The following is a 14,458-nucleotide window of genomic DNA, read 5'->3' as shown; positions in this document are numbered from 1 at the left end:
ATTTTTTTCATCTTTCAGAGGTCTTGATATTTTAAAAATATTGAAAAGGTTTGAAGGTCACAATGCCAATTTTTCATAAAGTTAATTGAGTATTGATTTTTCCCTTCCAAGAGGACACAAGAGAATGAACATCTCATTCCCAAAGTGAAGTTGAGCAGTCTATAACGTTTTTCTTTTTTTTCTTCTCCTCCTCCTTCTCTTCCACTTCTTTCTTTCCATTTTTCTTAAACCATAACTTTAAAGCAGCATTACACTTTTTTCACTAATAAAATATATTTATTATTGTTCTGACCAAAGTGCAGTAATTTTTAAATCTTCTTAAACAAATAACTATGAAATAATATTCAAAAAAATAAAATACAAATGGGAAGTTTAACCATTAGATTTATTGTACTTTATACTAAACCTTATATTTAGTCTAGAAAACAAACAAAAAAACCCCAAACAAACAAACAAACAAACAAAAACCCCAAACCACTTCACCATAAATCTAGTACATGCATTTCAAGGTTCCAGTGCTAGGAATTTTGTTGAGATCAATTTAATCATTAATAACACTATATAGTAGACCATAAGGAACACATGTGACCCTCAGATTTATGTCAGAATAAAACTGACAATTCCTTCAGGCTCTGAGCCTCCAGGGCCCTCATCCCAATCCCTGGAAGCAGACTATGCCCTGTCACACAACTTTGTAAAGTTGTAGTAAAACTAAAACGTAGCCTAAGTTTTCTTACCTTTCTATAGGATATGGTCAATTATTGGATAAATACTAAAACACTTCTAGCAATTCATCTTATGAGTTTGTTTACCAAACACATTGTACAAGAACTAACTACACAAAAAGTTCCTTTGGAATTTGGTCCACAAATTCACTAAGCAGGTTGGAAATTTAAAACCTGCAATAAAAAGAGGAAGTGAGGCATCCCTAACCCTCACACATTGTAATCACTAAAGGGATATACACATACTAAAAAGTTTTGCTCACAGAAGGCACAAACTAGAATAGGGATTTCCTTATCGAATAAAAACAAACAACTAGCTAATGCCCTTCTCTGTTTTGTGAGTACCACAGCTAAGACAAATTTAGACTCCAATTCACTGTCTACTCCTGTGACAAAAAATAAATTTAAAAAAATTGGAAGATAAAAAAAGACAAAGAGAGAATCTTAAAAGCAGCAAGAGAAAAACAGTTACCTATAAGGGAGTACCAATACGACTGTCAGCTTATTTCTCAATAGAAACTATGCAGGCCAGAAGGGAGTGGCAAGAAATATTCAAAGTGATGAATTCCAAGAACCTACAACCAAGATTACTTTACCCAGCAAAGCTATCATTCAGAATTGAAAGTCAGATAAAGAGCTTTACAGATAAGAAAAAGCTAAAGGAGTTCATCACCACCAAACCAGTATTATATGAAATGCTGAAAGGTATCCTTTAAGAAGAGGAAGAAGAAAAAAAAGGTAAAGATACAAATTATGAACAACAAATACATATCTATCAACAAGTGAATCTAAAAATCAAGTGAATAAATAATCTGATGAACAGAATAAACTGGTGAATATAATAGAATCAGGGGCATAGAAAGGGAGTGGACTGACAATTCTCAGGGGGAAAGGGGTGTGGGGGCTGCAGGAAGAGACTGGACAAAAATCGTACACCTATGGATGAGGACAGTGGGGGCGGGGGGTAAGGGCAGAGGGTAGGGTGGGAACCAGGTGGAGGGGAGCTATGGGGGAAAAAAAGAGGAACAACTATAATAATCTGAACAATAAAGATTTAATTTTAAAAAATTGGAAGATGAAAAATTTAATTTTTCTTACTATATACTTTCTGGCCACTAATTGTGATGTGATTATGAAAAATTAAAATTGCCTTAAAAAGGGATTGTGATAGCAGCTATCAAAGCAATATTCAAGCATGATTTCAAGGATGTTTTCAGGTTTAGTTTTGAGTTAGCCTTCTTTGTCAAAAATCTTCACAACTTCATCAAAAACTTCACCCACAGATTTAGAAGCATCTATTTTCTTGACTTTCCCATTTCTTCATATGAGTTATTAACTGGCTTTGTTGACTGAAGATAGGTTTGAATTTTCTTTTCCAAGCTTTCTGTTGTCACCACTACTCTTTCCCCTCTCAAGACATCGTACAATACAGATCTCATTATCACAATTAAAAAAAAACCAAAAAACAGAACGAAAGATACATCTGCCTTCCCATCCATGGTCTTGTTCCAATCTTGAAGGTTGTCTTCAGATCTTGGAACTTCACCAGACAAGAATTTATTCTTCGGAGCATCCACAGCCATTATCTGGTCCATCTCCTTCTTTAACAAACTGATGATTATCTCGACTGGCACGATCTTTCCATCTTTAATGTACTTTCCAGTGAGTTTGCCATACTGTTTTCCCTTTCATCAGGAAGGAGTTCTCCTGCAGAAAGGTGTGTGTAGCCATATTTCTTGATGATGCAGGCGCACTGGGTCCCTTTGCTAAGAACGAACTTGACCAGTGGCTTCATGAGGCCCTGAGGCCAGTGGGCCACCAGCGGGAAACGAAGACCCAGGTTTTGCAGCAGCCTGCAGCCGCAGCGGCTCAGCATACACAGCCAGCATTACATTTTTTTTTTATTCCCAGGTTATATCTTCTATATGATAATGAACAGCCAGTATATAAAGAGGCGAAACAGAGACAATCAAGGTAACTTTAGGTAATCTAAGTAATTTGCCACTAACTATTGTTAGCTCTCTACTCTATTGTCTCTGGATTAGAACTCATAAATCTTCAATAACAAAAGATTGTGACAATAGTAAGAATACCTGAAATAGTTTTCATAATTTTTCTGTTTCATAATAGAACAAAATTTTATCATAGTAGCCAAATTCTAATCTTAAGATTATAAAAGACTAGAAGCCCATTGCACGAAGATTTGCGCAATAGGCCTTCCTTCCCCTGGCTGCTGGCACCGGTTTTCCTCCAGCACCTGGGACCCAGGCCTTTGGTCCAGCAGCAGCGAGGCTTGGCTTCTCTGCTGCAGCTGCAGCAGCTTCACTCTGGCCGGAGCCTTCTGTCTTCACTCCTAGCCTGTATATGTAAATTAACTGCCATCTTTGTTGGGTTAATTTGCATAGTCACTCTGATTGGCTGATGGGCATAGCGAAGTGACACCAATTTGCATGTTTCTCTATTAGTGTAGATGTTCTGCTTTTTTTTCATGTGAAAAGAAAAATATTTATTTAAGGTGGTGTTATATTATCCTCTTCAGTTTTCTATATTTTATTTTGCTTATTAGTGTGCTATAATGTGCATAAAGTAAAATTCACACTTTTTAGATATACAGTTCTATGAATTTTGAGAAATTTATATGATTCTGTAACCACCACCTTAATCAAAATACATATTATTCCCATCACTGCCAACAGTGTCCCCATGCAGTCATGAACTCACCCCACACTCTGACCCCTGACAATCACTGGTCTGTTATCTGATAGTTTTCCCTTTTTGGAATTCCATGTAAATGGAGTCAGTGTGTAGCCTTTTGGATCTATCTTCTTTCACTTAGCATGATGTTCTTTCAATTCATCCATGTCTCTGCATGTATTATTAGTACATTCCTTTTTTTTGTTGAGTAGTATTCCATTGTATAGTTTGTGTGCAGTTGGTTTATGTATGTACAAACTGTTTGTTTGTACAACTGAACTTTTGGGTCATTTCCATGTTTTGACAATTATAAATAAAGCTGCTATAATCATTTATGTATAGTTTTGTGTATGGACCTATGTCTTCATTTCTCTTGGGTAAGTATGTAACAATAGCATTGTAGAGCTGTGTAGTTAAGTTCACATTTAACTTTATAAAAAACTACCAAACTATTTTCCACTTTCCAAAGTAACCTGAAACACTAATTCAAAAAATATATATGCACCCTTATATTCATTGCAGTGTTATTTACAATAGTGAGATTTGGAAGCAGTTCAAGTGTCCATCAGTAGATGAGGGGATAGAAAAGCTGTGGTACATTTACACAATGAAATACTATTCAGCTGTAAAAAAGAAGGAATCTTATCTTCTGCAATAGCATGGATAGACCTAGAGAGTACTATGCTAAGTGAAATAAGCCACTCAGAGAAAAACATTTACCATATGATTTCACTTATATGTGGAATCTAATGAACAAAATAAACTAACAAAGTGGAGACAGATTCATGGATACAGAGAACAGACTGACAGCTGTCAGAGGAGATGGGTTTGGGGGCTGGGTAAGAAGAATGAAGGAATTAAGCAAATTAAAAAAAGAAAGACTCATGAACACAGACAACAGTATGGTGATTGCCAGAAGGGAAGGGGTTGAGGGGAGGTAGAAGAGGTTAAAGGAGGGATATATGGTTATGGAAGGAGACTTGACTTGGGGTGGTGAACACACAGTACAATATACAGATATGTATTACATATTGTCCACCTGAAACCTTTTTATTTTTTTAACCAATGTCTCTCCAATAAATTCAATAAAAATAAAGTGATTATTTATAGGTAAAAAAACAAACAAACACCCGACTTTCCAAAGTGGATATACCATTTTGTTTTCCCACCATCAATGAGGTTAATTGTTCCATATCCTTGCCAGCATTTGGCAGTTTTTTAAAATATCTTTTTAAAAATACTTTTTTCTCCAGCTTCTTTCACTTAGCATAATTATTTTGAAATTCATCCACATTGTTGCATATATCAGTAATCCATTCTTTTTTATTGCTGACTAACATTCCATTGTGTGACTATCCTAGAATTTGTTTATTCATTCACCTGGTGATGGACAATTGCATTATTTTCAGCTTTCAGATAATACAAATTAGGCTACGGTACCATTTGGTCTAGTGGATTTTTTGTACATTGGATTTTCTACATCTATGATTATGTCACAGGAAAATAAATGCAGTTTTACTTCTTTTTTCCAATATGATTACCTTTTATTTCTTTTTCTTTCCTAATTGCCCTGGCTAGAACCTCCAGTACAGTGTTGAAGACAAGTGGTGAGGGTAGACATCTATCTCTCTTTTTTCCTGATCTTAGGGGCAAAGCATTCACTCTTTCAGCATTTACTTAATGATAGTTACAGGATTTTCATGGATGTCTTTTATCATGTTGAGAAAGTTACTTTCACTTCCTAGTTTGCTGAGAGATATTAGAAAAGGGTGTTGGATTTTGTCAAATGTTTTTATGTCTATTGAGATGATCATATTTCCCCCCTTTAGTTTATTAATATAGTAAATGATGCTAATTGATTTTCAAGTGTTAAACAACCTTTGCATTCTTGGGATAAACTCTACTTTGTCATAATATAGTATTCCTTTTATATATCTTTGGATTCAATTTGCTAAATTTCGTGTAAAACTTTTTCATCTATGTTCATGAGTGATATTGGTTTGTAGTTTTCTCTTCTTATAATGTTGTTGTTTTTTCTGATTTTGCTATAAGAGTAATACTCGCCTTCAAGAGTGAATTGAGAAATACTCTTCTCTCTTCTCCAATTTTTTGGAAGAGTTTGTGCAGAATTGGTATTATTTCTTTATTAAGTGTTTGGTAGAACTCTCAATAAAGCCATCTAGACTTGGGATTTTCTTTGTGATAAGTTTTTTTAAATTTTGTTTTATTGCTTAAAATATTACAAACAGCAGAACATATGTCTCCCTTTTTTCCCCCTTGACCTTCCCCCGACCTCCCCTAACTCCCAGTGTCTTGTGTCCATTGGTTATGCTTATATGCATGCATACAAGTCCTTTGGTTGATCTCTTACTCCCTCCCCTTAACCCTCCCCGGTCTTCCCGGTGTAGTTTGATAGTCTGTTCCATGCTGCTCTGCCTCTGTATCTATTTTTGTTCATCAGTTTATAATGGTTTTTATTATCCATAAATGAGTGAGATCATGTGGTATTTTTCTTTCATTGACTGCCTTATTTCACTTAGCATAATGCTCTCCAGTTCCATCCATGCTATTGCAAATGGTAAGAATTTCTTTCTTTCTTTCTTTTTTTTTTTATAGCAGCATAGTATTCCATTGTGTAGATGTACCACAGTTTTCTAATCCATTCATCTGTTGATGGGCACTTGGGCTGTTTCCAAATCTTAGCTATGGTAAATTGTGCTGCTATGAACATATGGGTGCATATATCCTTTCTGATTGGTGTTTCTGTTTTCTTGGGATATATTCCTAGAAGTGGGATCACTGGGTCAAATGGAAGTTCCATTTTTAACTTTTTGAGGAAACTCCATACTGTCTTCCATAGTGGCTGCACCAGTCTGCATTCCCACCAGCAGTGCACGAGTGTTCCTTTTGTTCCACATCCTCTACAGCACTTGTTGTTTGTTGATTTTTTGTGATAAGTTTTTAACTACAAATACCGTTTCTTTTATAGATAGAAGGCTATTCAGTACTGATTTAGCAGCATTTCATAAATATTTTCTAATTTTATTTATGACTACTTCTTTAATTTATGAGTTCTTCAGAAAAATGTTCCTTAGTTTCTAAATATTTGGAAAAATTCCAGATATCTTTCTGTTATTGCTTTCTAATTAATTCCATTGTGGTTAGAGGACATACCTTGCATAACTTAAATCCTTTAACATTACTGAGACTTTTTAATGGTTTATCTTGGTAAATTTCCCATGTGCTTATTAACATAATGCTAATTCTGCTTTTTCAATGGAGTATCCTATAAATGTCAATTAGTTCAAGATGGTTGATAGTATTCTTTGAATCTTCTGTATACTTAATGATTGTCTGTCTTCTTGTTCTATGAACTATTGAGAGAAGAATATTGAAATCTCTAATTTATATATTTCTCTTTGCAATTTTATATCTTGCTTTTCCCCCCCTATTTGTCCCATCTGTTCTTTATGCTTCTTGCCTGCCTTTCTTTTGAATTAACAAATGTTTTGGTGACTGCATTTGATGTCATTTGTTGGCTTATTAGCTATAAATCATTTTTTATTTAGGTAGGTCCTTTAGGGTTTATAGTATACATCCTTAATTTTTCATGGTCTACCTTCACATGATGTAATAATAGTTCATGTATAGCAAAGAAAAGAAACTTACAATAGTATTCTTCCATTTTATTTCTACTGATCCTTACTTCCATTTCTCCCCACTTGACCTTATGGTTTTATTGTCATAAATTTTACTTACACCTATGATATAAGCCACACAGTGCATTGTTATTATTTTTCAGTCAATTATTTTTAAGAGATTTAAATATTTAAAAACCTCTTATGTGTTTATCTATTAAATGCAGTTATCATTCCTGATGCTCTTTGTTCCTTTGTGAAAATGTTTCATCTGATATCCTTTTCCTTCTAACTTACCCCCTAGAGTGCCAGGAGCGTGATTGCGCTCCTCCTGCAGTGTCACTATTAGATGCTAGTAGTTCACTCTTTATTGACAGATGACACCTAAGTGCAGATTACTTATGATGCCGAATGTTTGTAGTTCTAAAATTGACCACTGGCATTTATCTGCCTAGTTTTTTACAGGTACTACGATTTTATGAAGTTTACTCAGATTTTGTAGCCCTAAAGCTTCGAAATGGCGTCCAGTTCTAAGTCTGCTTTTATTAGTGATGATGATATTGCTAAATGTGTCAATTCTTGCTGTGAAGATGACGATTTTGTAGAAGATATTGGAGAAGGGTGCCCCTCTATTTTAACATTATATGTTTTGTTCAAATTTTTTTTTCTACTAGTATTTTATAATACAATCAGCAAACAATATATGTCAAAGATGAAAAAAAATGTAGTAAAGGTTTCCTTAAGTTTTTGAATATGTAACTTCATTTACTTGCAATTCATAATTTTTTTTTTCTAAACTGCTGTAAAATCAGCAAAAATGTCTTGGCAATTTTAGCATAGCTCCTAGGATATTGGTTGGCACTCAAAGGGTTAAGGACTTCTTTTAGCACTTCTTATAGTTCAAGTTTGCTGCTGCTGATTTCTTTCAGATTTTATATATCTGAAAATCATTTTATTTTGTTTTCACTTCTGAAAAGTATTTCTGTTGAGTATAGAATTCTAGGTTGACAGTCTTTTTCTTTAAAGATGTTGCCCACTGTATTCTCACTTGCCTTGCTTCCAGAGAAATCTGAAGTCATCCTTGCCTATGTTCCTGTGTATTAAATGTGTATTAAATGTGACTTTTTTCTCTTTCTACTTTTAAGGTTTTTTCCTACTCACAAGCTTAGAGCAATTTAATTATGATGAGTCTTAGAGTCATTTTCTTAATGCTCCTTGTGCTTGGTTTTTATTGAGCTTCTTGTATCTGCATTTATAATTTTTGCCAAATTTGGAAACATTTTGACTACTATTTCTTTAAATAGTTTTCTGACCCCCTCTTTCAAGACTCCAATTGCACTGCTTGAAGTTGTTCCATGGCTCAATGATACTTTTTCCTCCTCTAGAAAATAGAAAAGGAGGAAATACTCTCCAACTCTTTGATGATGATGATAATGATGATGATGATGATGAAGAAATTAGTTTTAGGTTTACTCCAAAATTGAACAGATAGTGCAGAGAGTTCTCATATAACCCATCCCTACATATGCACAACCTCTCCCACTATTAACACCCCATGTCAGAGCAGCACATTTGTTACAGTAACACATTATTATCACTTAAAGTCCATAATTTACATTAGGGTTCACTCTTGGTGTTGTACATTCTATGGGTTTTGACAAATCTATAATGATATGTATCCAAAACTATAGAATCATATGGAGTAGTTTTGCTGCCCATACAACATCCTATATAATAAAAGCCTAATATGCTAAGAGTCCAGTCCTCCGGTTGGCCATTCAACCCATCAAAGTGTAATATGCTAATGCTATGTTAAAGCCGCTCAACTGCTCACAATGACATGCACTGACCACCAGGGAGAAGATGCTTCGACTGGTAGGTTAGCTTGCTGCTAGTGTCTGGCTGATGGGAACTGAGCGAGATGGGCTGGACATGCCCTGGAGCCCTCCCATGGTTCCTCCCTGGCTGACCAACTTCCTCCTGCATCTTTCCCTGGCCCTGATCCTGTACCGGTGGGGTCCCTCAGCCTGGCCTGTGCCCTCTCACAATCTGGGCTGAGGGGACCCCTCCCCCCAAGTGCACAAATTTCGTGCACCAGGCATCTAGTTTTATATAGGAATCCATAGGGTCACATATGAGCTGATACTAATCTACCACTACAACCTTATTATTCTCTTCCTCACTCTACCCCAGTCACACTGCTTTCTTTTTATTCTTCCAACACATCAAGTTCATTCTCTCCTTTTATCCTTTGCACTTGCATTGACTTCACCTGAAAATCTTTCTTCTTTGAACTTCACATAATGGGTTCCTTGTTGTCATTTAAAGAGGCTTTTGTCATTCACCACACAGTCACTTGCTAATTATATTAGCCTATTTTTGTTTAATTTTCATAGCACTTATTACTATGCAAAATAATTTTATCCATCTATTTATTTAAATAATTCATTGCATCTTTCTTCTCCATCTCATTCCCTCACATTCATTAAAATGAAATATATAATCTTGTTCACTGCACATAAAAACATGCCAGGTCACATAGAAGGAAGTCATATATATGAAAGGTAAATGAATGATTATTAAATTTGTCTGAGAATCACTGATCTTTTCTTATCAAAAGAATTACACTGTTGCTGTACCCCTGTACATTTATTTGCTTCTTCTTTCATCTAACTAATGGAGGTCAGGAAGTGGGGTGGGCAGTGTGTGTATGTGTGTGTGTGTGTGTGTGTGTGTGTGTGTGTGTGTGTGTAGAACAAACCTTATCTGCTCGGCTCCAAATAACTTTAGGAGGAGGTTCTCCACTGATGGGAATCTCAAGACGAAGCTTGTTCCCTGCAATTACTGTTACTGTGTTGTCAGCATCAAGACCATCCAGGTTGATTTTAGGAGGATCTGGAATATTAAACATGGCCTTTGTTATCAGACAGTCATTCCCATGTGAATATCTGGGCTAGTACTTGGCTAGTGTTAAACATTGGTAGTAATCAATATTTTATCTGTCCAAAAAGAATGTAAGAGGAGTCAGTGTAAAGGAAGCACCTTTCAAAACTACTTCATAGTAATATTTCTTAAGAATCAACCATATGGTAGTGATTAATAACAGTTCATGTATTTTTTTTCTTTAAACATCACATAGTTTTTAATATGTTACAATTCCAAGGTATACAACAACAAAAATAAAAGAACAGGACATTGCAAAGGTTACTTTTATTTACTCACCAATCACATGAACTTTGGCAGACAAAGTATCAGGGTAGTCATCTGGTGTGAATACATAATCCCCTTCATCCTCAATGAGAGCATTGTCTATCACTAATTTGTGGATTCTAAGGAAATGAGAAGACCATATTTCTAAGACTTTGCAAAGATTTAGATTGTATATGACCCAAACTGAGGAGACACTTGGCTTTTATCTGATTAACTTGTTTAGTGCAGCTTAGAGAGAGAATAATGTGAGGTCTTAATTTTCCTATGTATTGGTCCATATTAAATATCTATTTCAGACTATATGGAGTTATCTCTACAAATACAACTTACTTATTAAGCAAGAACCTCTTATTCTTTATTTATTCCATGTCATTAAAAAGACTAAAAAAAATACCTCACTGATACCATACTTTAAGATTCAAGAAATTATTAAGAATAACCTTGACTTTGGCTTTATATACCAAACCTAAGAGTAATAGTTCTTAACTTTATTGAGGCCATGAGCCAGTGAAAATCTGATGGCCACTATGGATCTTCTTGTTGAAGAAAAACAGGTATTTTTATACACACATAATTTTCTAACAATTTCAGAAGATTTATGAGGGCCTTTAAAGTTCATTCATGATATTGTTAGGATCCATGGATCCAAGTTTGAGAACCCATGCTTTGATTTTTTTTGCTAGGTTCTAGGATATTATCTCCCCCTTCCCCCCCACCCCCCAAAAAATGTGGAAAGGTCATGTGACACTTGTTGGTTAGGGACAGTTAATCTAATTTGACAGTTCCTCAACTAGAATTCAGTATCATTCTTCTAACCTCATGTTTAGATAGAAAGAATCAGTCAGTGGGTTTTGAATAGACAAAACACCATATTGTAAGGTGCAGACCCAGGATTACAGGTAGAACATGATGTGTAACAGAGAAATATATGCTTCTGCTATTTGGCAGCAATGAATCAGAAATAGATTCTTTCCCTTGGACGGCTCTTCAAACATTCTTGTCAATGAGTAATTTAGGAAGGGGAGAAAGTAAGGATGGGGACCAGCCTTCACTTCGGAGTTGTCTAGCTTGCTTACCTTCCTTTGTGTACAACCTTTACACGGTCACTCTCCTGAACAGGTAGCCCATTTTTAGTCCATTTTCCTGTAATGTTTTCAGAGACTTCACACTTCAAGCAGATTTCTTTTCCAAGTTTTGCAGTCTGATCAGTTAGAGGTGTCAATATCTTCAGAGGCTTCACTACAAAAATAATAGACAATTATCAGTGCCAAACCCAATCCAGACAGGCAAACATGGTATCATTTCACAACAGTATGGCCAGTTTTGTTATTAAGGATTGCTTTGAAAATGAGAATTTGTTCCAATGCAATTAATATATTAAGGGGGCAATTGTAGCATAACACAAATTTCATGTTTGATTGCATACAATTTCATTCATGACAAAGATTAGGTGAATTTAAAACACTGCACCCAGCTGAGCTGAGCCAGGTAGAACTGTACAAAACATCCCCCACATTCCCACACACACATCTACCAGCTGCCTCAGTTCACCCGTGTGATGTGAGCCAAATCCATGCATAACTGAGATTACCACTATCCAATAGCTCACAAGCTGCAACACTTTTGACACCACTTCCATAAGCAAATGTCATTTCCTTTTTAAGGTAAAGCACCATATAGATTGTTCTATTTATCAACCACTTAACATGTGTAAAACTGCTAATATTTTTGTTAGGTTCTTTTTGTTTTTTTGTAAGATGTGTTGCTGACAAAAATTGTGAGTGTTGTGTCCATAACCTCATTCCCTCCCCCTAGTCCTTTGGTTTTTATTTCATGACTTTGGATAGCACAGTGATTTTCAGAAGTACATATGTTGCATTGTAACAGAACTGACTGTACCTGCTTTAAATGTATACAAATATCAGATAAGGATCTGCCTATGGTTAAAAAACCTTTTTTGATATTAAATTAAAATGGCCATCACTCCAGGAAACATAGGAGTGTATTGAAATTACTTTTGAACAATTCGGTGATCATATAAATTGCAACTGGTCTAAGAAAGCAGTAAGGAAGTAGATTTCTGCTCTGTGTGTATTATCAATCTTCTTGCGAGATCTGCTATTTTAATTTTCATAGCTAACTGAAAGGGACAGACTGCCACTGAGAACTAATAGTGGGCATTTAGGGGAAGTACATTAATTCTCTCATGCCTCTGAAGCATATGAGCAAATTAGGTCTTCAGTGTTCTCAATTGAGGCCTATTAGTTGAGTAACTCATCTCAAATGTAATTGCAGAATGTTGAATGTTTATTTAATGAACAGATAGCAAGTTCACCTATGGATTAAGCAAACATGATCAAGAGTTGATATCATGTCTAACTATTTATCATTTGTTATGTGATTTGGAGATGAACATATTTCTCAACCACGGTAACTTCTCTGGCAGGTGGTCTTTATCCTTCCCTTTCCATATGGGTGCTCTACTATGAACTTGAATAGTTGGTTCTTTTCTCAGAGACCCCGGTTGATAGGACATAGACACACAGCTAGAATGGAACTTAATTTTACATATTTAAAATTGCCACAGGTAGAAATCAAATAGATGGAAACTTTTCTAAAATGGAATTAACAAATGCAACACCACTGGTAAGCCAACAAGGAAGACATCCAAGGAAGTCTTACTTACAGCCAACAGTAAGTTTAGCGGATGATTGTCCTCCTGTTGTCATTGCAGAATATTCTGCACTATCAGCCTTGGTTGCTCCTTCTATGATCAAAGTGTGTTTTTTGCCCTCAATTTTGACTTTGTATCTTGATTTTGGACCAGGGATGATCTCTTCACCATTCTTAAACCTGGGTTAAAATAGATTAAAAATTTTTTATAAATGACCCTTCAAGAGATGGGCCTTATTGGCCTTGTTTTCCCCATATCCCAGTGTTTTGTAGAATATCTGTCAGGACACCAGACATTCAAGAATGATTTAATGAATTAAAAAATATATAAATCAATCTATCAATAAATTATTATTATGACAAATGTTGTCTGAAAAAATACATGAAAAGAACATAAGCTCCCTCTTTCCATTCAAGATCAAACAGATGAATATGCTAAGAGCAGATATTACTCATGTTTGGGCCTTTGACGTACACTAGTGAGAATAATGGCTTAATACATTTGATGATTCTAGATTAGAATGAACAATCGAGTCTGTGCCAATTACTACAGACTCCGGCCATGTAATTTACTATACTTCCCAACAAAGCATTTTAATTTAAAATTAAATTAAATATTTCCATCTGGCTGGTCCGAGTGCAGTGGTGTCTTACAACTAAATATTTCCATCTGACCAAAAAAAAAAAAAAAAAAAGGTTTTATTTTTTTAAGTAATTGGTGATTCTTAGTCTAAAATATTTTTCTGAGGTACTATAACAATAAAATGCTTAGGAATAAATTTTTTTAAAGTATATATTCCATGTAAGTTGCCAGCATGGTATAGTGAGAGGAAGCATGGTATAGAGGTGAAGAGCATCTATTATCTTTGGGGTTGAACAGACCTGGCAACCTTGAACCTACTTCCCTACATCCTTACCAATACAGCTTTTCAGATATTTTTCAGTTCCATAAGTAAAAAACAAAACAGTATTTTAGTATAGTTACCATTTATACTAACACAAATGAGACTGGAATTCTTTTCATATCTGTAAAAGAATTGATTTACATACAAAATTGTCCAAACTTTGAAGGTACTTTTTTGTGTGTGTATTAAAAATGAACAGACCTCATTAAAGATATTTACCATTTTACATTTGCATCATCTTCAGACACCTCACATTCTAATTCCACTCTCTCCCCACAGTAAGCATTTGTATCTTCCAGCTGCTTGGTCACCATAATTGGAGGCTCTAGTGTGAAAATAAGAGAGAATCAGAATCATTAAATGTTCCAAACTTGCCTCACAACCCCAAATTTATTCACCGATGAAAAACCAGAAGTAAGAAAGTATCATACCACAGAGCTATGGTTAGTTTGATGGTGATAGATAGTAGGTGGGGTCTTTATGACTTTTTTGGCAAAATAAATAGCTGACAACCCTGAGTAAATTTTCCCAGAACTCATCAAATCAAATAAATTATTGTTCTAGAGAGCAGACAAAATGTATCAAACATCATTTTGCTGTGGGGGAGGGGGAG

The 14,458-nt window shown here is 35.2% G+C and overlaps 1 protein-coding gene and 1 pseudogene across 1 annotated transcript in view; both read right to left on the bottom strand.

The window, feature by feature from the left end:
- The window catches only part of MYBPC1 (myosin binding protein C1), a 95,237-nt gene that overhangs the window by 29,429 nt on the left and 51,350 nt on the right, over window positions 1–14,458 (bottom strand). Inside the window, exons 14-18 of the mRNA XM_070410908.1 lie at window positions 14,065–14,170; window positions 12,954–13,120; window positions 11,344–11,506; window positions 10,280–10,386; window positions 9,819–9,952 (exon numbers count right to left, since the gene is read on the bottom strand). Coding sequence (XP_070267009.1) covers window positions 9,819–9,952; window positions 10,280–10,386; window positions 11,344–11,506; window positions 12,954–13,120; window positions 14,065–14,170 — 677 coding nt within the window. The remainder of the gene's footprint in view (window positions 1–9,818; window positions 9,953–10,279; window positions 10,387–11,343; window positions 11,507–12,953; window positions 13,121–14,064; window positions 14,171–14,458) is intronic.
- Window positions 1,956–2,703, bottom strand: LOC139005733 (UMP-CMP kinase pseudogene; annotated as a pseudogene).

This window comes from Myotis yumanensis, unplaced genomic scaffold (assembly GCF_028538775.1).
Source record: "Myotis yumanensis isolate MYYU_CA2020_CCGP unplaced genomic scaffold, mMyoYum1.0.hap1 SCAF_3, whole genome shotgun sequence".
Taxonomy (NCBI): domain Eukaryota; kingdom Metazoa; phylum Chordata; class Mammalia; order Chiroptera; family Vespertilionidae; genus Myotis; species Myotis yumanensis.
Note: the sequence above shows the minus strand (reverse complement) of the source record. Positions and strands in the feature narration are given on the sequence as shown.